This window comes from Myxine glutinosa, chromosome 14, assembly GCF_964187855.1.
Source record: "Myxine glutinosa chromosome 14, kmMyxGlut1.1, whole genome shotgun sequence".
NCBI classification, from domain to species: Eukaryota; Metazoa; Chordata; class Myxini; order Myxiniformes; family Myxinidae; genus Myxine; species Myxine glutinosa.
Genome location: NC_136274.1, coordinates 14139750 through 14162837, shown reverse-complemented (window position 1 = coordinate 14162837; position 23088 = coordinate 14139750). Strand labels below are relative to the sequence as shown.

The following is a 23088-nucleotide window of genomic DNA, read 5'->3' as shown; positions in this document are numbered from 1 at the left end:
TTGAGCTGCGGATGAAAGCCTTGTATGTGGTAAGGAGCTCAGGTGTGCCAAGCAAGGACTTCGCACGATGGAGGATGCCCAGTCGGCGACTGGCTTTGGAGGCCAGATTTGAAATGTGGTTTTCCCAGGAAAGATCATGGCAGATAGTGAGACCCAAAAGCTTGAGTGACAGAACTTCTTGGAGAGGATTATTCAGAAAGTGGATGGGAGGGTTGTCCAGTCGGTCTTTTCGGAGAGACATCATAAGAGTGTGAGATTTGTCAGGATTGAAAGATATGTTCCACTTGTTTGCCCAGTCTGTGATTTTGTCCAGGTCTGCAGAGAGTGAGGAGGCTGCAGACTGCAGATCTGAGGGATGAAGAATGGAGCGACAGAGAGTAGAGTCATCAGCAAAGAGATACAGAGGATTTTCAAGAGAGTCAGAGAGATCATTGATGAAGACCAGAAAAAGCACAGGGCCCAGAACACTGCCTTGTGGAACTCCAGCCTGAACAGGAAGAGGACATGAGAGAAACCCATTCAGGGCCACACGTTGACTACGACCAGAGAGGAAGTCCGCCAGCCATGCATGGAGATTTCCATGGATACCAAAAGAGGAGAGTTTGGTGAGCAGAGCGGGGTGCCAGACCGTATCGAAGGTACGTGATATGTCAAGGGAGACTGCTCTAATTTCCTGTTTGGCATTGAGGACCTCCATCCATGGTTGAGAAAGCAGAAGCAGCATGTCCAGAGTAGAGTGTCCAGGTCTGAAACCAAATTGATTAATCAGAGATCAAGCCATTGGAGAAGAGGAAAGATTTCATATCTGAAGCAATGATGGATTCCATGACTTTGCTGATAATTGGGAGAAGGCTGATTGGTCTGTAGTTGCTGGGATCTGTTTTTGCACCTTTTTTGTGCAAAGCGGTGATGTTGGCAGATTTCCAAGCAGATGGAAGATGACCTTGAGCAAAAGAGAGGGTGAAGAGAACAGAGAGAGGGAGTGAAAGAGCGGAAGAACAGGATTTTAGGACCCTTGGGCTGATGCCGTCAGGTCCAGTTGCAGAATCCGAGTCGAGGGTTGACAGAAACTTTTCCACCTTGTCAGGAGGAAAGGACACAGAGTCCAGGAGCAGCTGGGTATGACTGGGTACGGTGGGTACAGAGAGGGATGGGTTTGGGACACAAGATTTAGAGGCAAACACAGAGTTGAGGCATTCAGCTTTTTCACGTGCGGAGTCAGCCGTGTGGCCATTTGAGGTGAGGGAGGGGATGGAGGGGGAACAAACACCAGAAACAGATTTGACCAGACGCCACCAGGATTTGGAAGAGGGAGACAGATAAGAGAGTTCGGTCCTGAGAAAGGAGAGATATTGTTTCCTGGCTCTCCTGAGGGTGGACACACACTTGTTTCGGGCTTTGTGAAAGGAAATGAGATTTCCTTCCGTTGGATTTGCTTTCCAGGAGACGAAAGCAAGTTGTTTCTGGGCAGTAGCCTCACCACAAGATTCCGTGTACCATGGACGGGAGGAAGGGTATGACAACAGAAGACGAGATGGGATAAATCTGTGCATGAGAGAGAGCAGTTTGCTTTGGAAGAATTCCCAGGAAGAATTTATGTCAGAGGCGGTAGAGATGGGAGACCAGTCCAGATGATTGATGGCTGCTTGAAGACCGTGCCAGTTGGCCTGAGTGAAATGCCAGAGTCGTCGACGCTGAGGAGGCTCTCTGAGAATGGTCAGAGAGATGTCCACTTTAACAAGCACATGATCAGAAGAGCCGATTGGAGCAGAAGAAGAGCAGCAGACATTTTCAGGGAAGTTAGTCATAACCAAGTCCAGAAGAGAAGATGTTCCGTTGACTGAAATCCGGGTCGGGAAATTGACAGATTGTGTCAGTCCCAGTGAGTCACAGAAGTCCTTTGCTGAAGAGCCATGGCTGGTGAGAGAGGTACCCACACCCAGCCAACTGGCATGGTGGCAGTTGAAATCACCACATATGAGGAAGAGAGAGTTGGGATGGGTAGATAGAAGTTGGTCCATATTCTCAGACAGCGAGATGTAGATGGAGTCACCACTGTTTGGTGGACGGTACAACACACATATGAACAAAAGGTGGGAGCGAAGGGGAAGCCGTAGCCAAAGGTATTCCTGGGGGTGAGGTGGAGAGAGGGCAGTGCAGGGCGAGTGAGGAAGAGAGTTTTTTATAAAGATAGCAACCCCACCTCCAGGACGAGGCTCAGGTCTATCATACTGGAGGAGGGAGTAACCTGGGAGAGATACCAAGGAATCAGAGACATCATGAAGGAGGAAAGTTTCTGTTAAGCAGATCACGTCTGGTTTGTCAGAAGCAACCTGTATGGAGAGATCAGGCAAGTTTGAGCGAAGGCCCCGGATGTTTGAGGTCCATACTGTTAAGGAAGAGGAAGGGGGAGCATCGGATACAGAACAGGGGGGGGGGGGGGGAGCGGTAGGGTAAGATGTGGAAGAGGAGGAAGAGGTAGGGAGAGCTGTTGAAGGTGTGTCGGAGATTACAGAATAGCTTGGAGAAAGGGAAGAATGGGGCAGACAAAAGGTTTGATGGTGATTGGGAGAGGCGCAGTGAGGTGTTATTTGACGAGGGGGAAGAGCGAGGCAGAAGGTTGAGGGAGATGAAGGTGAAAGTTAGTAGGGGGAAGAAGCGGGGAGGACGCTTTGAGGAGGAGGGGTGAGAGGGGAGTCTAGGAGGGGAGGGTTGTGGGGGGAGATTTGAAAGGAATGGGTGATTGGGAAGATTTGGATGGGAGGGGCAAGGGGGAAGATTTGAAAGAGATGGGTGATGGGGATGATTTGGAGGGGAGGGGAAAGGGGGTAGATTTAGAGGGGAGGGGTGATGGGAAATGGGATTTTGAAAAATGTACGATTAATGGGAAACGAACATTTATTGCAAAATGAGTTTCTTGAGACATTCGAGTCAAAAATACGTTTGAGGACGCTGGAGGGAGGATGGAGTGCTGGAGAGTTTAGGGAATGAATGAAAGATGCACTGTAAGAGATGGAATTTTTTTTTGGAATGAATAGATTTGGTGAGCAAGTCGAAAGCATCCTTTTATAGAAGAAGAAGAAAAAGGTGTTATAGAATATGACAGAATACAGGTCTTCAGGGGTCAGATGAGACATTTTTTAACAACGTGATCACGTGATCACAAACAACGTGGTCGAAGAACGAACGAACAAATAAGAACGAATAAACGAATAAGAACAGAAGGAAATGTTTTTTTTTTTTTTGTTTTTTTTTTGAGATTTTAAAACAAGGAAGTATGGGGTGAAAAGACCGTGAAAAACAGAGACCGGAAGTAATTGCAGCGCGATCGGAGAACCGCTGAGACAAAAACAAAGCCTCAAGCCAAGGTCGGACACGGTAGCCTAGTACTACACTTAGGCCTCAGAATACGCGATAAGAAAGACCGACGATTCTGTACACAGGTATGAAAAACCAACGCCAAGAATACTATTAAAGACACCCCAATAGGTACGTACACCGAGAGAAAGATACAGTTTCGACAAAAACACAATTGTGAAAAGTTACTTCACTTCGAAAGCGTGCCGCATGGACAGCTTTGAAGAGACGAGACCTCCAATCTTGTGCATGCGCAGACAGATACTTGTGGTATATTGGAAGATATTTAAGATAGATGGTGCTGTTCAATTACCTGAATACTGATGAATACATAATCAACTGGAAGTGATGTTTCGTGGAGAAGATTCGCCATTAAAGTCTTGAGCAGAAATAAGGGCCTGCAATTGTTTCTTCATTAGGTCTACTAGCGTGACTGGGCGCGCTCCGCGCGCCTCACCACAAGTCGTTTCAGAGGGGTAGGCATCTTTGACTATTTTGGTGTCTTTTGGGTCTTCATGGTGTTTTGGGTCTTCAGGGCCATTTAGGTCTCCAGGGTCTTTTGGATCCTCTGGGCCTTGAAGGGTATTTTGTGTCTTTGAGGTGTTTTTGGGTCTTCAGGGTCTCTGGTGTCTTCAGAGACTTTTGGGTCTTGAGGGTCTTCGGTGTCTTTTGGGTCTTCAGGGGCTTTTTGGGTCTTCAGGGGCTTTTTGATCTTTGGGGTCTTTTGGGTCTTCAGGGTCTTTTTGGGTCTTCGGGGTTTTTGGGGTGTTTTGGGTCTTCGGGGTGTTTTGTGTCTTCGGGGTGTTTTGGGTCTTCGGGGTGTTTTGGGTCTTCAGGGTGTTTTGGGTCTTCGGGGTGTTTTGGGTCTTCTCTGTCTTTTGAGTCTTTGGGGTGTTGTTAGGGTTGTGGTCATTCAAGAATGTGGTCATTCTTGTTCTTCCCTGGTAAATGCTTATTTGGCTTGGGGGTGTTTCCTGTTTCAAATGCTTGGAGGTGAATCGTTTTGGGACAAAATGAGGTTTTGGTGGACAAAATGAGGAAAGGAATAACATCTTTGCTTGATTTTAAGATGGTGGGGGGTCTGGTGAAGAATGTCAATTGTGTTTGTTAGGTGGGTCTGTGATAGGTGCTGATGCATGATGGGGGTGTGTGTGTGTGTGTGTGTGTGTGTGGCATGGGGGTGGTTGTAGGTGTGGGTGGTATGATTGGTGTGGAGGTCATGGATGATGATGGGAGTACTGAGTGTACTACTGACATTGGATGTGCACAGTCGGTGGGTGACAGTTTGGGTGTGACGGGTACAAGTGAGAGTGTGGGAGAAGTGAAGGTGGGCTGTGTGTGTGTGGGTTGCTATGGTTGGAGGGTGGGGGTGATGGCATTGTGGTTACAGTTGGTGCGGTTGGTTTTGCGAGTGCTGTGGGTGCAAGACGTGATGGGAGTACTGTGAGTGATTATGGGGAGGGGAGAGGAGGTGTGACCAGGGGGAGCATTTGGAGGGGTGGGGGGAATTTATAGGATTTCAGTTGTGGGATGATTTATTTTCAGGGATTCTGCCCAGTTTGTCATGGGATTTTTTTTCAGGGATTTGTCAGTGCGAGTCAGTGTGGATTTCTATCATATATTGATGGATGCGAACCAGTGGTTTGGAGGGTGGTGTGGAATGAAATGCATGAATGATCGTTTTAAGGCCATTTTTCCCCGCTAGAACGGAGGTTAGCCTTGCAGGCCCCATAACAATCATGGTTCCCTGTTTGAGGCAATGTTTTTATGGCCGGATGCCCTTCCTGACACCAACCCTTAGTCGCCTCTTAAGATGCGCAGGGACACAGTGTACCTATTCTAAATCGGGGTACACACCGGGATCATTCATCCCAGCAAGCTGGTACTCAATGTGGGAGGAAGGGATTTGGGTTGTGAATATGTGGAGATCCTGGTCATATTGAGTGTATGAAGTCAGGTGGCAGGGTGCCTAATAAAAAGGGGCGACGAGATTCGTGGCAGTTCTTGAGAAAGAAATTTGGATTTTTTTTAGAACAAAGACTGAGGATGAGGTTGGAGGGTTGTGGCAACAGGGGGTGGTTAATCAAAGGAAAATGTTGAAGATGTTGTACACGAATGACAGGAGCTTGAATGGAAAGATGGAACTGGTGGAAGTTAGGATGGATGGCAAGAAGTATGACATCGTTGCTGTAAGTTAGACCTGGTTACTTGAGCAAACCAACTGGTGTACAGGAATTGAACAGGTGGATTAGGGAAGTGAAGTGGATGAAGTGTATCTTTACTGCCAGAAGGCATTTGATAAGATATTCCACAGGTGGTTGTTAGCTAAGGTGAGGGCTTGTGGAGTGGCCTGTCAGGTAGCCAACTGGATTATTGATAGGAAGCAAAGAGGGGCTGTGAGTGGGAGGATGTCCGACTGGGAGGATGTAAGTAATGATGTACCTCACGGATCAGTACGAGGACCATTATTATTCATAACTTGCATAAATTTTATTTGAATTGTGGGGTTAAAGGTCGGCTTTCTGAATTTTGCAGATGACACAAAGGTTGGAGCCAAGACAGATGAAGCAGAGAAGGGGTGATCAGCTTCAATAAATTTTAAATTATTTCATAGTTTGAGCCAAATGTAGTTTAACATCAATATCTAAGGTGCTGTTGATGGGAAGATTCCGTGATGCAAGCGGCAACCTTAGAGCGTGTCATGCAGGAGAATGATTTGGGGGTAGTAATATATTAAGTGTGGAGAGTGTGGCAGCAGCGCAGGCCAGGTAGCTCTCGGTAAAGCTAACAGGGTTTACGTTGTATTAATAGGGGGATAAATTATACATCAAAGGAGGTTGTGTTAACACTGTATGTATAGAAATTTAGCGAGGCCTCTTCTAAATTATTGTGTGCAGTTTTCATTGCCACGTCTGAGGAAGGACATAGATACCATAGAGAGGGTACAACATCAAGCTACTAGATTGGTTCCAGGGTTAGCTTAAGGTAAGCCTTAAGGGTAAAGAAGATGAAGGTTCGGGCAGTTTTAAGGCAGGGTCTTTCAATTGGATAGTGGTGAATCCATGGAATTATCTCCCTGGGAATGTCCTGCCAGTGGAGGGGTGGATACGGTTAAGTGGGATTTAGATAGGTAGGATTGGATATAGAGATGCATGGCGATATTGGCTTGTGCGCATGACAGGTATGATGGGCCGAATGGCCTCCTTCTGTGCCAAAAATTCTTGTGTATCGCATTTTACATACATATGGATGTGGGAATTTATTGCGTGACTTGTTGGCGTGGCACGTTCCCAGGGGAACACAAAATGCTATTGGAATCATGCTGTATCAGTCGATGGATAAGAAGTGGCAAGGTATTATACTGCTGGCTCCTTCCCAAAGGAGCAGTATGCAGTGGCCACATTGGGTTTCCTGAGATTGTATCAGCACAAATATCCAGTAAACTGCTCTCAGCGGAGAGACAGATCACATGTCCCAATAGAGAGTTAAGCTGCATACTTTGTAATCAAGAGCACACTATATGACATGTGAGGTGTTTGCCTCCATTTTAAGTTGTGTAAAGATGCATTGGCTCTAATGCAACGATGACATGTTTTTGCCTTTGTGGTTTTCCTGGCAGGCTTTGCGTACCTCATGGCCTCAAGCTGCTTGCCGTCACTCCCAGTCGGCCTAGCCTGTGGGACATCGAGGTAACTCAGGCAATCGATGAGCCTCACCCCCAGACTATGCTCCAGTTGACACGCCGGCGGCCGCCCTCCTTACGGTAACGCACTCCATATTCACATTCCCCTTTCTGCAAGAAGGTCCTTTCCCACATCTCAACATTGAGAACATTTCAACAGGAATCACTTCTCTTAAAATGCAATTAATTGTACACATTTCCAAAAGTGAATAAAATACAACTGGATGAGTCTATAACTGTGTGTGCGTGTGTGTCCGTGCGCACATATGTGCTTGTCCGTGCTTGCTCTTGTGTACGTTTTTGTGTGAAGGTAAGGATTGCGTATGCCTGGCTATCCATCCATATTCAATGATGATTTATTTGATTGATGGAGAGTAATATGAGAGACAAGCTCGATTCTTGCAGCGGAGCTACTGATGCGATGTTGAAAAAAGGCAGGTGGGTTGTAGGTTGTAATTCCAGTCACGTCATCACTGATCGCTTTCATTCCTTGTGTGATCCATGTTTCTTGTACCGTATCTGCTGAGTTTTTTTTCCTTCCCATTCTCCCATCCTCCTCGTTCATGCCCTTGTTGTGTCCTTATCAACGTATTACTTTCTACCCCCTGCAGATTTTTCCCTTCCATGAATGTAGACTTCATATTTTGTTTAAATTGCTTGCTTCCACTCCAACCAATCGTGAGCAGACTCTTCCCAGGTGTCGACTGGTATAATTGATGCCTGGGGATGCCTTTTTATGTCGTCTGTGAATCGAAGCTTTGAGCCACCAGCTGTTCCTTATGCCATTTCCTGCCGAGTATTACTTTGGGATGTCTGGACACATTCTTCCTCACAATGTGACTTGTGCAGAGCAGCTGTACAGAAATGATCATGGTCTCAACATTTGACATATTGGTACACTACAGACCAAACACATTGATACCTTGGCTCACCATGCAATTTCGAGAGTTTGCCTCAGACTTTACAGCTGGAAACCTTTCATTTTTCAAATTTGCACTCTGTAAAATGTGCATATGTTTCTGCAGAGTAAAACAGGCGTACATTGATGTGAAGTGTCACTGCTGTGTTACATATATATAGTACAAGAAGAGCCTACCCGTTGCTTCACTGACGGATCAATTAGTCGTCACGTATCTTGCTGCCAGAAGGAGGGGAGGGGGAATGACAGGGAGAGGAGAAGGGAAGGAGGTGGGGGCAGGAAGGGAAGGGAGAGGAGGGGAAGGGGAAGGGTAGAGATATACTGCATATACATCTTTGGGGGGGGTGGAGCTTTGACAGACCCTGCCATTTTTGAGTGGGGAGAAGGGAAGGATGACAAATTATCTGTGCGAAGAGGGCTTTAACCTCAGCTTTGCCCAGGTAAAGAAGGATGTTGTAATACCGCCTGCCACCACCACTGGGTGGCGCTACACGGCACACATTTACGTAGATAATTTATGCACCTCCACCCAGCCCCTCACACCCCACGTGAGGCTGCAGACACATAGCCTATGATACCCCCCACACAAAGTTGTATTTGTACCCCAAGTTTGGAGTTTGTAACTCAAAACATGTGGCCGTGCATAAGAAACAAAGGCAGACAGACAGACAGCCACGGTGACACAATGGTGTGTGTATGTATGTATATATATATATATATATATATATATATATACACAGACTTGGCATTTAATATGGAATATTTTTTTTGTGGGGGTGAACTTACTTTTTAAGATGACTTAGAACCAAAAGTTCATTTGAATTATGTTGAAATTATTCTAGATTTTGTTAATGTGACCTTTAAAAGAAACAAAAACCACATTTGACATTTCGAAGCAAATCAATTGATCCTTGAAAGTGATGTAAACTGATATCGAACTCAATTCACAGACAGTACTGTGTTAAACTTCTGTACGTTTTCCAGAAGTATCTCTTTATTTTGCACATTAGCCAAAAAAAAATTCAACAAAAACATAAGCTAAATTATGACTGGGATTACGGACAGTAAAATTACAGTTCAGTACTTCGTGTAACCCCCAGGAGCATTCAGGAGAGCACGTACACGTCGATGCATGCTGTTCACGAGATTTGCCAAGGTTTGGACAGGAATCGCTTGCCATGCAGTGACAATAATCTGCTGCAATTCACGCACAGAGGTCAGCTGCTGGTCCAAGTTGTCGATTTGACGCGTTAATTCTGCCCACAAGTTCTCTATCGGATTCATATCCGGGGACAGGGCAGGCTACTCCATATGCTCTACACCACGGTCAGCAAGAAAGTGTTGGATCATGTGAGCACGATGAGGCTGTGCATTGTCATCTTGGAAGACAAAGTTTCCTCGAAAGGCTGCACGAGCAAATGGAAGCAATGTTTCTTCCAGAATGACCCTGTACCTGAACTGGTTCAGGTTTCCATTCAGAACAACCAGGTCAGTTTGGCCCCCTGCATGAAAAGCAGCCCAAACGGTTACCCCACCACCTCCAGCTTGGACTCTTGGCACTATGCAATCTTCCTTGTGGGCTTCATGCACTTGTCTGCGCACTCGGTCGCGGCCATCTTGACGATAGACCAGAAATCTAGACTCGTCACTGAAGGTCACGTGATTCCAGTGTCCTGGCTGCCATTGACGGTGCTCTCTGGCCCACTGCAATCGGCGCTGGCTGTGTTGTCTGGTCAGGCGTGGCTTTCTCAGGGGACGCCTGGCACGATAGCCTGCTTGAACCAGTCGTTGGTTGACTAGCCTTCTGGATACAGGCACATTTGTCAGTTGCTGCCACTCAGCCCTAAGCCGATTAGCTGACTTGGTACGGCCATTGCAGACTAACCGGTTCAGCTGGCGATCATCTCTCCTTGTGGTTCTGCGTGGACGTCCTGGCCTCGGTATTGGAGTCGGGACACCCCTTTGACCATTTCGTTTCAGGATCTTTGACACCTGACCTTGAGTGATGCCATACTGTCGAGCAATAGCACGCTCTTTCATGCCAGAATTTCGTAAAGCCACCACTAAATGACAAACAGCATTGTCAAGTTGACGGACTATCTCCAGAGGAAGCGGCAATAACTTTTGTAGACGTGCAGCAGTTGTTTTCCACTAATACAGAACGCAACAACCCTTATATACCCGATTGTGAAGCCAATCGGCAAATGTACCTGTCCTTACATTTTGTCACGCCACTTGTGATATAATCCTGTTATTGACTTCTTGCTGCGAAAGACAATCAGTGATCTGGTTCTTTTAACAAAGAAATCACCGAAGCGTAAAAGAAACTCACCAGATTGATATACCGAGTTCAGAAATTAAACCCAAGTCAAGAAAAAAAAAAAATTCCACATTAAATGCCAAGTCTGTATATATTAGGGTGTCACTAAAATGTAAAGTTTGAATTTTTCATACTCTCACACCGGGAATCTATTCGATTAGTACTAAAAACTTTGTGACTGAAAAATCATGTGGATTGAATAACTTTAAAAGGTCACCCCCTGGGGTCCAAAGTTTTTTTTAAAAAAATTAAAAAATCAGATTTTTGTCTTCCAATCAGATTTTTAAAAATAAAACTATTATTTGTTCATATTTTTTATAAATACGAATGAATGACCAATGAACATAATATGTTCTACAATTCTACATATATAGAACATATAGATTCTACAATTCTACATTCTACACGTATTAAATTATCGACGTCTCTGCGGGCTTCTTCTTCAGTTTTTCCGGTCAACCATTTCCCTAAGCCTTATCATTTTTCCTTATCCAGTGTCCGTTCCTCTTCTCTCAATTGTTCTCCTTTCAACTCCCTAAACCACATCAAAATGCGGTTCTTTTAATATCATTCATATTATCATTCATATTATTCATATTTTTGTCGAAACTGTATTTATCTTTCGGTGTGTGAAGTTATTGTGTGCAACTTTGGTTGTTTCTCGGTGTTTATCTTTCATAAATTGATCGTCTGTTTGCCGTGTCGCGAGCAAGGCCTTTGCCGCGTCGCGAACGATTTGAAATCGAAGTTAAGTGATTGTTCCCATTTGTATTTTCGTTAAAACTGTATTTATTTATGGTGTTGTACGTATATTGTGTCCCGACGAAGATTTTTCGGTGCAAATCTTTCATACCTGTATTGAAAATCGTGTTAATTCGTGTCGTGTCTTGAGGCCTTGTACAGTGTACACTGTACAACCTTGAGGCTTTGTTTTTCTCTCGGCGGTCCGTCGTTTGTGATCCAATAACTTTCGTTCTCTGTATTCCCAGGCTTTTCACCCATAGCCGACTTCCTTGTGTAAATCTCAACTCAAAAAAAACAAAAACAAAAACATTTCCTTCTCTGTTCTCATTCGTTTATTCATTCTTATTCGTTCGTTCGTTCTTCGACCACGTGTTTCTCCCCCATTTCCCCAGATAGTTTTCACTGTTATTAACCTTCAATGTTTACACTTTCCCCTCAAGTTATGTATTCCGTCATATTTTATAACACCTTTTTCTTCTTCTTCTTTAAAAGGCTGCTTTCGACTTGCTCACCAAATCAATTCATCCCAAAAAAAATATCCATCTCCTATAGTGCCTTTTTTCTACATTCCCTAAACTCTCCTGCACTCCATCCTCCATCCAGCGTCCTTAAACGTATTTTTAACTCGAAGGTCACAAGAAACTCATTTTGCAATAAATGTTCGTTTCCCATAAATCGTACACTTTCTAAAATCCAATCTCACCCCTCCCCTCCAAATCTTCCCCATAACCCCTCCCCTCCAAATCTTCCCCATCACCCCTCCCCTCCAAATCTTCCCCATCACCCATCCCTTTCAAATCTCCCCCCTTGCCCCCTCCCTCCTAAACTACCCCCTCACCCCTCCCCGCCAAGACGCCCCCTCGCCCCTCCCCTCCTAGACTCCTCCCTCACCCCTCCCCTCCAAATCTCCCCCATATCCCATCCCTTTCAAATCCCTCCCCTTGTCCCTTCCCTCCCAAACTCCCCCCTCACCCCTCCCCTTCAAATCTCCCCACCCTCATTGCTTCTCAATTTCCCCCCTCTCACTCCCCCTCCTCAAAGCGTCCTCCCTGCTTCTTCCCCCTTCCAACTCACACCTCCATCTCCCCCAACCTTCTGCCTCGCTCTTCCCCCTCCTCAAATAACACCTCATTGTGCCTCACCCAATCACCATCAAACCTTTTGTCCGCCCCATCCTTCCCTTTCTCCGAGCTATTCTGAAATCTCTGACACACCTTCAACAGCTCTCCCTACCTCTTCCACCTCTTCCACATCTAACCCTACCCCTCCTCCCCCCTATTCTGTATCTGATGCTCCCCCCTTCCTCTTCATTAACGGTATGGACCTCAAACATCCGGGGCCTTCGTTCAAACTTAACTGATCTCTCCATACAGGTTGCTTCTGTCAAACCAGACGTGATCTGCTAAACAGAAACTTTCCTCCTTTATGATGTCTCTGATTCCTTAGTATCTCTCCCGGGCTACTCCCTCCTCCGGTATGATAGACCTGAGCCTCGTCCTGGAGGCGGGGTTGCTATCTTTATCAAAAACTCTCTTCCTCACTCGCCCTGCACTGCACTCTCTCCACCTCACCCCCAGGAATACCTCTGGCTACGGCTTCCCCTTCGCTCCCACCTCTTGTTCATATGTGTGTTGTACCGTCCACCAAACAGTGATGACTCCATCTACATCTCGCTGTCTGATAATATGGACCAACTTCTATCTACTCATCCCAACTCTCTCTTCCTCATATGTGGTGATTTCAACTGTCATCATGCCAGTTGGCTGGGTGTGGGTACCTCTGTCACCAGCCATGGCTCCTCAGCAAAGGACTTCTGCGACTCACTGGGACTGACACAATCTGTCAATTTCCCGACCCGGATCTCAGTCAACGGAACATCTTCTCTTCTGGACTTGGTTATGACTAACTTCCCTGAAAATGTCTGCTGCTCTTCTTCTGCTCCAATCGGATCATCTGATCATGTCCTTGTTAAAGTGGACATCTCTCTGACCATCCTCAGGGAGCCTGCTCAGCGTCGACGAGTCTGGCATTTCATTCAGGCCAACTGGCACGGTCTTCAAGCAGCCATCAATCATCTGGACTGGTCTCCCATCTCTACCACCTCTGACATCAACTCATCCTGGGAATTCTTCCAAAGTAAATTGCTCTCTCTCATGCACAGATTTATCCCATCTCGTCTTCAGTTGTCATACCCTTCCTCCCGTCCATGGTACACGGAATCTTGTGGTGAGGCTGTTGCCCAGAAACAACTTGCCTTCGTCTCCTGGAAAGCAAATCCAACGGAAGGAAATCTCATTTCCTTTCACAAAGCCCGAAACAAGTGTGTGTCCACCTTCAGGAGAGCCAGGAAACAATATCTCTCCGTTCTCAAGACCGAACTCTCTTATCTGTCTCCCTCTTCCAAATCCTGGTGGCGTCTGGTCAAATCCGTTTCTGGTGTTTGTTCCCCCTCCATCCCCTCCCTTACCTCAAACGGCTACACAGCTGACTCCGCACGTGAAAAAGCTGAATGCCTCAACTCTGTGTTTGCCTCTAAATCTTGTGTCCCAAACCCATCCCTCTCTGTACCCACCATACCCAGTCGTACCCTGCTGCTCCTGGACTCCGTGTCCTTTCCTCCTGACAAGGTGGAAAAGTTTCTGTCAACCCTCGACTCTGATTCTGCAACTGGACCCGACGGCATCAGCCCACAGGTCCTAAAATCCTGCTCTGCCTCTCTATCTCACCCTCTCTCTGTTCTCTTCACCCTCTCTTTTGCTCAAGGTCAACTGCCATTTGCTTGGAAATCAGCCAACATCACCGCTTTGCACAAAAAAGGTGCAAAAACAGATCCTAGCAACTACAGACCAATCAGCCTTCTCCCAATTATCAGCAAAGTCATGGAATCCATCATTGCTTCGGATATGAAATCGTTCCTCTTCTCCAATGGCTTGATCTCTGATCATCAATTTGGTTTCAGACCAGGTCACTCTACTCTGGACATGCTGCTTCTGCTGTCTCAACAATGGATGGAGGTCCTCAATGCCAAACAGGAAATTAGAGCTGTCTCCCTCGACATATCACGTGCCTTCGACACGGTCTGGCAGCCCGCTCTGCTCACCAAACTCTCCTCCTTTGGTATCCATGGAAATCTCCACGCATGGCTGGCGGACTTCCTCTCTAGTCGTCGTCAACGTGTGGCCCTGAATGGGTTTCTCTCATCTCCTCTTCCTGTTCAGGCTGGAGTTCCCCAAGGCAGTGTTCTGGGCCCCGTGCTTTTTCTGGTCTTCATCAATGATCTCTCTGACTCTCTTGAAAATCCTCTCTATCTCTTTGCTGATGACTCCACTCTCTGCCGCTCCATTCCTCTTCCCTCTGATCGGCAGTCTGCAGCCTCCTCACTCTCTGAAGACTTGGACAAAATCACAGACTGGTCAAACAAGTGGAACATGTCTTTCAATCCTGACAAATCTCACACTCTTACTATGTCTCTCCGAAAAGATCGACTGGACAACCCTCCCATCTACTTTCTCAACAATCCTCTCCAAGAAGTTCTGTCGCTCAAGCTTTTGGGTCTCACTATCTGCCATGATCTTTCTTGGGAAAACCACATTTCCAAGCTGGCCTCCAAAGCCAGTCGCCGACCGGGCATCCTCTGTCGTGCGAAGTCCTTCTTCGGCACACCTGAGCTCCTCACCACATACAAGGCTTTCATCCGCAGCTCAATGGAATACTGTTCTCCCCTATGGGCCGGTGCTCCTGCCTCACACCTAGCTCGGCTTCACGCTGTTGAAACCAAAGCTTTCAGAATTATTGGAATCTCCCACGATGAAGCTATCTCTGAGGGCCTTTCACTCACTCACCGCAGGCAGGTCGGTGGTCTTTCTGTCTTCTACCGACTCCTCTCCGGCCTTGCACCCCCAGCTCTCTCTGTGCTCTGTCCCCCAAATATTCCTACAGGTCGCACAAGATCTGCCAGCAACCCTCTGATGGTTAAACTGCCGAAATCTCGGCTCTCTGCTCACCTTCACTCTTTCATTCCTCTTTTCTCCCGCCTCTGGAACAAACTCCCTCACTCCCTTCAATCCCACTCCTCCCTCCAGGTCTTTAAAACAGCTGTTCACCACCATCTCTTATCTTCCCCCATCCAAAACCTTGATCTTTTCTACCCCCGCTAATTCACCCCAGATCCACCTTGTTTGAAATTCCAACTTCTTTCCTGGAAGTCCTGGCAGTGTCCATATGTTTTATACCTCTCCCACCGCCCCCTTCCCATGCCCCCCCCCCAAAGCCCTCGCCCTCTCTCAGATCTCTCGATGTCTCCATGTCTCTCGGTCCCTGCTCTCAAATGTTGTGTTTGTGTCCTTCCCCCTCTCTCCCCATCTTGTCTACCGCTCCCGATGTTATATGTTTTATGTGTCGGTTTGTCTTTCTGTGTGATTAATGTTCGCTCTTTCACGAGCCTCGATCTTGTATACAAAAAAAAAAAAAAAAAATTCCTGCTTCAAAAAATATATTGATATTTCGACGCACAAAAAATAATAATAATAATAATTGCAACATGTCAGTCATCTCCCAGATTTCGCAGTGATTGGTCTTACAGAGAAATCATATTCTACTTAATCTTTCTACAGATGGATACCCACAAACAGGTATACTTGCTACGAACAAAGGTGGATGAGGTGAAGGGATGCAAGCTTCCCTCACATTGGCAAGCATTCGGGCATTTCTTCTACCTTCACCATGAACAGAAACTGACAGTCCGTGGCACATTAAGGGAGTCTTGTCGAGCAGTGATGGCTTTCTGGGATGAAGCTCATATTTCAACCAGGCTCGAGCAACATTGCATGAGCAAACTAGAAAAGGTTTTTGAGGAGTGGAAAGGCCTCAAGAAACACGCTTCAAGGACAAGTGATTCACACAAGACAAAGGAAAAAGAATTTGTTGAACGTTTAGATCATCTCTTTGACATCGCCCACGCTGACGCTGAGAAACTGATCAAGTGCCGAGAGGATTGGGAGTTCCTCCAGCAGCAGCGTCATAGAGGACGTCCCGGCTCAATGACAGGTCTGGACAAGACCCATCAACGCCAAGCCGAATATCGTAATCGACAGCGGGAGGAAGAGGAGAAACGAAGAAAGCGATCAGCAGATGAAACTAAGGCAATATCTGAGGTAGCGGTTTTAGAGTCATCGTCTTCAAGCGCAGATGACAGCCAAGAGGAACAAGGAGCATGTGGTGGATTGTTCACGCCAAAATGAAAAATGACGAAGAACATCATGACACCAGAATTGGCCGCAGCGCTTGATCGTACACACCTCTCGTCAAGGAAGGTCACGTATCTGCTGGCTGAGGCAGCTACCAGCTTTGGTCATGACGCCAGCGAGTACAACATCAATCATGGGTCCATTCATCGTCAGCATGACAACTTCCGTGTCCAGATAGCTCAGCAGTTGAAGACGGAGTTACAAGTGGAGGGTCCGTTAACTGTTCACTGGGACCGGAAACTCATGCAAGGTCTGACGTCACGGGAACATGTTGACCGGCTTCCTATTCATATATCTGGCTCCGGAACAGAACAGCTCCTCGGGGTGCCAAAGCTTTCGTCAGGTACTGCGCAGGCACAAGCAAATGCCACCACAGAATGCCTAAATGAATGGAGAGTGACTGATCACATCAAAGCCATGTGTTTCGACACCACTGCGACAAACACAGGTCAACGTGGGGGAACTCTTGTTCTTCGAGAGGAAAAACTTGGAGGAGACCTCATATACTTTGCGTGCAGACACCACGTCCTAGAATTGGTGCTAGGAGCAGCGTTTGAAGCAACCATGAGGACAGCATCAACTGGTCCTGAGATTCTACTCTTCAAGCGCTTCCGTAGTCAATGGCTCTTCATTGACCAGCGACAATTCCAAACGGCGGACACAGATGTGGTCACCAAAGCCGCAATTTCTGAATTCAGAACGGAACTCATTGAGTTTGCTAAGTCACAGGCTCATCAAGTGCATGACGACTATCAGGAATTACTTAATCTTTCCGTCATCTTCCTCGGTGGAATTCCACACAAGGGCATCAAGTTCCATGCCCCTGGTGCCATGCACCGGACTCTATGGATGGCTAAGGTGCTCTACGCCATCAAGATCTGGCTCTTCCGTAACCAGTTCCAAATGACAAACACTGAGGTACGCGGAATTCGAGATCTCACTCTCTTTTCCAATCTTGTGTACATGAAGGCGTGGACAACAGCTTCCCAATCTATTGAAGCACCGCTGAACGATTGGGAATTGATGAAGACGCTCATTCGATATTCGTACAATAAGATCTCTGATGCTACTACAAAGAAGCTAGCTGCGCACCTATGGTACCTTTCGGAAGAGGCAGTGGGTCTAGCATTTTTTGATGAGAGGATTTCGACGGAAATGAAGTGCAACATGGTCAAAGCGTTGGATGAGGAAGCCCCTGACAGGCCACCAAGACGTCCTCGTATTTTGGAAGCTACATTCCTCAACAATAGCAAGGGACTAGTACAATTGGTCATGAAGAACACCCGTGGATTCTTCTCAAAACTTCAATTGTCAAAAGACTTCCTACTCTACCATCTCAGTTCGTGGACGTCGAACTCTGACTACGTGCAATCTCGGGCTCTGGTCTCCAAACTTGTGGTGGTGAACGACAGAGCCGAATGGGCTGTGGCTCTGGTACAGGAGCTGAATTGAAAGTTAACATTGAAAGAGGAACAGTTCCAGTTCCTCGTCCAAGTTGTCACTGAGCACAGAAAGCGACACCCAGCTCCGAATAAATCAGCATTGATGAAGATGTGAAGGAAGTATCAGTGTATGAGCATCGATATTCGTATTATTTGCGTTTTCCAAAGTTCTACTTTTGTTACTTTGCCATTTTTTGAATGTATTACCTCGTGAAATTATTTTTTTACATTTTTACAATAAATATTATGTTCGTGCAATTTGCATTTTTTCAATGTCCTACTTACATTATGGTATTTGGTTAAAATATTATTATACGACGGCGAAGCTTACTTGGTTGGTTGGGACGGCGGCATCCTCCCAACACTAAAAGGGGTAACGTCTAATGGAATACTAGGAAGCCTGCTCTTAAGCAAGACAAACCCGAAATCATGAAATAAAGGAAAATGGTTATTTGGTTTATTTCCAAGAAGTAGAAAGTGATGTGAACAAACGGACATTATTTAAAGTTGAATGGGTGACCTCCAAATGATGGCTAATCAGGACCAAATTTCTTCTACTCTGTTTTTACACTTATTGGAATAATATTACGGGGTGAGACTGAAAAAATCCATCTTTAAATTTCCGCCCACTATTACTAGTGACACCCTAATATATATATATATATATATATATATATATATATATATATATATATATATATATATATATATATAATATATATATATATATATATACAGTGGAACCTTGACTTACGAGTTTAATTCGTCCGTGACCGAGCTCGTAACTCAAATTGCTCGTATCTCAAATCAAATTTCCCCATTGAAATGCATTGAAATGCTATTAATCCGTTCCAGCCCGCCAAAAACCACACCAATTTTTTTTTAAATATACAGTATATATAAAAATATCTCGCGCTTTATATTTCACCTGTATGCAGCATAGAAGTTGGCAGGATGGCCTGGACTGGAGGTACGCACACTTGACTCTAAAGTCTAAACTGTCCAGCCTGGGTTTGAATCCCGACCCAGCTATAACCTGTCATGGGTGAATCACAGGCAGGGTGATTCATCAATGTGTGTACCGCTAAACTGGGCGCCCCGTTTGCGTCCCATTAGTTGTTGGATGTTAAGGATCTCACCGTGTTTTCCACAAAGAGAAGGCGAGCTATCGCCGGCACTCTGAACAAGTTGTGGCCCTGCATGGCATGAACATGAAAACATGAACATGAACATGAAATGTTCGACATGAACATGAAATTTTCCAAAATAACCAAAATGCGAAAACAAAAATGCAGCGCTATACGACAGAGATACTGTACGTGCACGGCAAGATAACCACGTGACCGGAACCCACCTGGCGGCGTAAACTCAAAATAACCGAAATGCGAAAACTAAAATGCAGCGCTATACGACAGAGATACTGTACGTGCATGGCAAGATAACCACGTGACCGGAACCCACCTGGCGGCGTAAACTCAAAATAACCGAAATGCGAAAACTAAAATGCAGCGCTATACGACAGAGATACTGTACGTGCATGGCAAGATAACCACGTGACCGGAACCCACCTGGCGGCGTAAACTCAAAATAACCGAAATGCGAAAACTAAAATGCAGCGCTATACGACAGAGATACTGTACGTGGACGGCAAGATAACCACGTGACCGGAACCCACCTGGCGGCGTAAACTCAAAATAACCGAAATGCGAAAACTAAAATGCAGCGCTATACGACAGAGATACTGTACTTGAACGGCAAGATAACCACGTGACCGGGTGGCGAAAGCTCGTAACTCGGATCTCGGCTCGCATCTCAAAGCAATAAACCGCCCGAGCGACGGCTCGTATCTCGAAAAACTCGTAAGTTGGGGCACTCGTAAGTCAAGGTTCCACTGTATATATATATATATATATATATATATATATATATATATATATATATATATATATATATATATATATATATATATATATATATATATATATATATATATATATATATATATATATATATATATATATATATATATACATACATATATATATATGAATGAATATGATATATATATATAATATATATATATATAATACATATATATATATAATGAATGATCGTTTTAAGGCCATTTTCCCCGCTAGAGTGGGGGTTAGCCTTGCGGGCCCCATGACAATCATGGGTCCCTGTTTGAGGCAATGTTTTTATGGCCGGATGCCCTTCTTGACGCCAACCCTTGGTCACGCTCTTACGATGCGCAGGGATACGGTGTACCTATTCTAAATCAGGGTACACACCGTGATCATTCATCCCAGCAAGCTGGTACTCAATTTGCCAACCTCGGAAGGATGACAGGCTGAGTCAACCCCCCTGGCGTTAATTCAGCGATCGACCGGGATTCAAACCCAGGATCCTAGGATCCCAAGCCGGCACCCTAACCGCTAAGCCAACACACATATATATATATATATATATATATATATATATATATATATATATATATATATATATGTATATATATATATATATATATATATATATATATATATATATATATATATATATATATATATATATACACAAAGAATTAAGTTAAGCACCCCTACACAACGAATTAAGGTAAGCACCCCCTAATATATATTCTTTGTGTATATGTATACATTGGCATATATTCTAAGGTATGTGAGATCAAATAATGATTGGTATGACATTAGCAATTATCCATTGATGAAATTGAGTGATCAAAGTGAAAAAAAGTGATTGGTTGAGTCAGTGATCCGATCACGTGGGTCCTACACACGTTATTGACGCAAAGATCGCTAGAGGTCTTCTCAGAACAATGACTGTACGTTAGAAAACATAAACGTCATCCACACTGTCCGTGATGGACCTATAGCTCCATACTTAAATTGAGGTGAAAATATGCCTAAAATTCCCAAAAAATTTCACCTTAAATTATTCAGAATAAAATATTGAAAACGGCATGATTGTTATGTTTTTATGTGACCATAATATCACTTCTCCAGAAAATATAGCAATATCATGGGTATATTACACTGTTTTGACGACAACAAACTTGTAATGTGCGAGGTTGTAAAAAAACGGGGGGGGGGGTGCTTAACTTAATTCTTTGTGTATATATATATATATATATATATATATATATATATATATATATATATATATATATATATATATATATATATATATATATATATTATATATATATATATATATATATATATATATATATTCAATAATATATATATTCACAGGCCAATCTGCAATTTTGTCCTTGAAGAGGCCATCCGCTTAGTGCATCGTGTTTGGTTGTTGGGATTCTCATACCGACATCACCGTTTCCCATATCGGCTCAATTCCCATATCGACCTCATCTCATAACTCCTTCTCTGCCGACGCGCTGATAATTGCATGTTCTTGTCGTTCTGCATGACTTCAACCTTCACCCAGCATTGGGATTTGTGCACGGACTTTGGGGAATGTTACCTTCCACTCACGTTTGGCGTATCTCGAGTCTATTGCTTTGAGAGCATTGTGGAATGATGGTACCATCATATGTATTGTTCATCTGATGCAAGTGATATTTTCATTGTACTTTCTTCGAGAGTGTTATTATTGTGTATGTGAGAGTTCTTAATACAATTACTTATTTTGTTCTACAATTGCATTGGTGTGCTTTTACCATGGTTTATTAGAACACTCAAAATAACAAATCGTTCTGCCGTGTTCCCGCTCGAGATTCTGAAGGGCACCGTAACCGGAGTTTGGGGAGGTAATACGTAACAATATATATATATATGTAACAATTGGTTCATTGTATATATATGTAACAATGAACCAAAAGTTCATTGGAATTATGTTGAAATTATTCTGGATTTTGTTAATGTGACCTTTAAAAGAAACAAAAACCACATTTGACATTTCGAAACAAATAAATTGATCCTTGAAAGTGATGTAAACTGATATCGAACTCAATTCATGGACAGTACTGTGTTAAACTTCTGTACGTTTTCCAGAAGTATCTCTTTATTTTGCACATTAGCCAAAATTTTTTTTAACAAAAACAAAAGTTAAATTACGACAGGGATTACGGACAGTAAAATTACAGTTCAGTACTTCGTGTAACCCCCACGAGCATTCAGGAGAGCACGTACACGTTGAGGTATGCTGTTCACGAGATTTGCCAAGATTTGGACAGGAATCGCTTGCCATGCAGTGACAATAGCCTGCTGCAATTCACGCACAGAGGTCGGCTGCTGGTCCAAGTGGTCGATTTGACGCGTTAATCCTGCCCACAAGTTCTCTATCGGATTCATATCCGGGGACATGGCAGGCCACTCCATATGCTCTACACCACGGTCAGCAAGAAAGTGTTGGATCATGCAAGCATGATGAGGCCGTGCATTGTCATCTTGGAAGACAAAGTTTCCTCGAAAGCCTGCACGAGCAAATGGAAGCAATGTTTCTTCCAGAATGGCCCTGTACTTGAACTGGTTCAGGTTTCCATTCAGAACAACCAGGTCAGTTTTGCCCCCTGCATGAAAAGCAGCCCAAACGGTCACCCCACCACCTCCAGCTTGGACTCTTGGCACTATACAATCTTTGTTGTCGGCTTCATGCACTTGTCTGCGCACTCGGACGCGGCCATCTTGACGAAAGACCAGAAATCTAGACTCGTCACTGAAGATCACGTGATTCCAGTGTCCTAGCTGCCATTGACGGTGCTCTCTGGCCCACTGCAATTGGTGCTGGTGGTGTTGTCTGGTCAGGCGTGGCTTTCTCAGGGGACGCCTGGCACGATAGCCTGCTTGAAGCAGTCGTTGGTTGACTAGCCTTCTGGATACAGGCACATTTGTCAGTTGTTGCCACTCAGCCCTAAGCCGATTAGCTGACTTGGTACGGCCATTGCGGACTAACCGGTGCAGCTGGCGATCATCCTTCCTTGTGGTTCTGCGGGGACGTCCTGGCCTCGGTATTGGAGTAGGGACACCCCTCTGAGCATTTCGTTTCGGGATCTTTGACACCTGACCTTGAGTGATGCCATACTGCCGAGCAATAGCACGTTCTTTCATGCCGTAATTTCGTAAAGCCACCACTCCATGACAAACAGCATTGTCGAGTTGACGGACCATCTCCAGAGGAAGCGGCAATAACTTTTGGAGACGTGCAGCAGTTGTTTTCCACTAATACAGAACGCGACAACCCTTGTATACCCGACTGTGAAGCCAATCATCAAATGCACCTGTCCGTACATGTTGCCACGCCACCTGTGATATAATCCTGTTGTTGACTTCTTGCTGCGACAGACAATCAGTGACATGGTTCTTTTCACAAATAAATCACCAAAGTGTAAAAGAAACTCA

The 23088-nt window shown here is 44.9% G+C and overlaps 1 protein-coding gene across 1 annotated transcript in view; it reads left to right on the top strand.

Moving 5' to 3' along the window:
* LOC137416836 (transmembrane protein 132E) overlaps positions 1-23088 on the top strand; it is a 624957-nt gene that overhangs the window by 355146 nt on the left and 246723 nt on the right. Inside the window, exon 4 of the mRNA XM_078768122.1 lies at positions 6977-7120. Coding sequence (XP_078624248.1) covers positions 6977-7120 — 144 coding nt within the window. The remainder of the gene's footprint in view (positions 1-6976; positions 7121-23088) is intronic.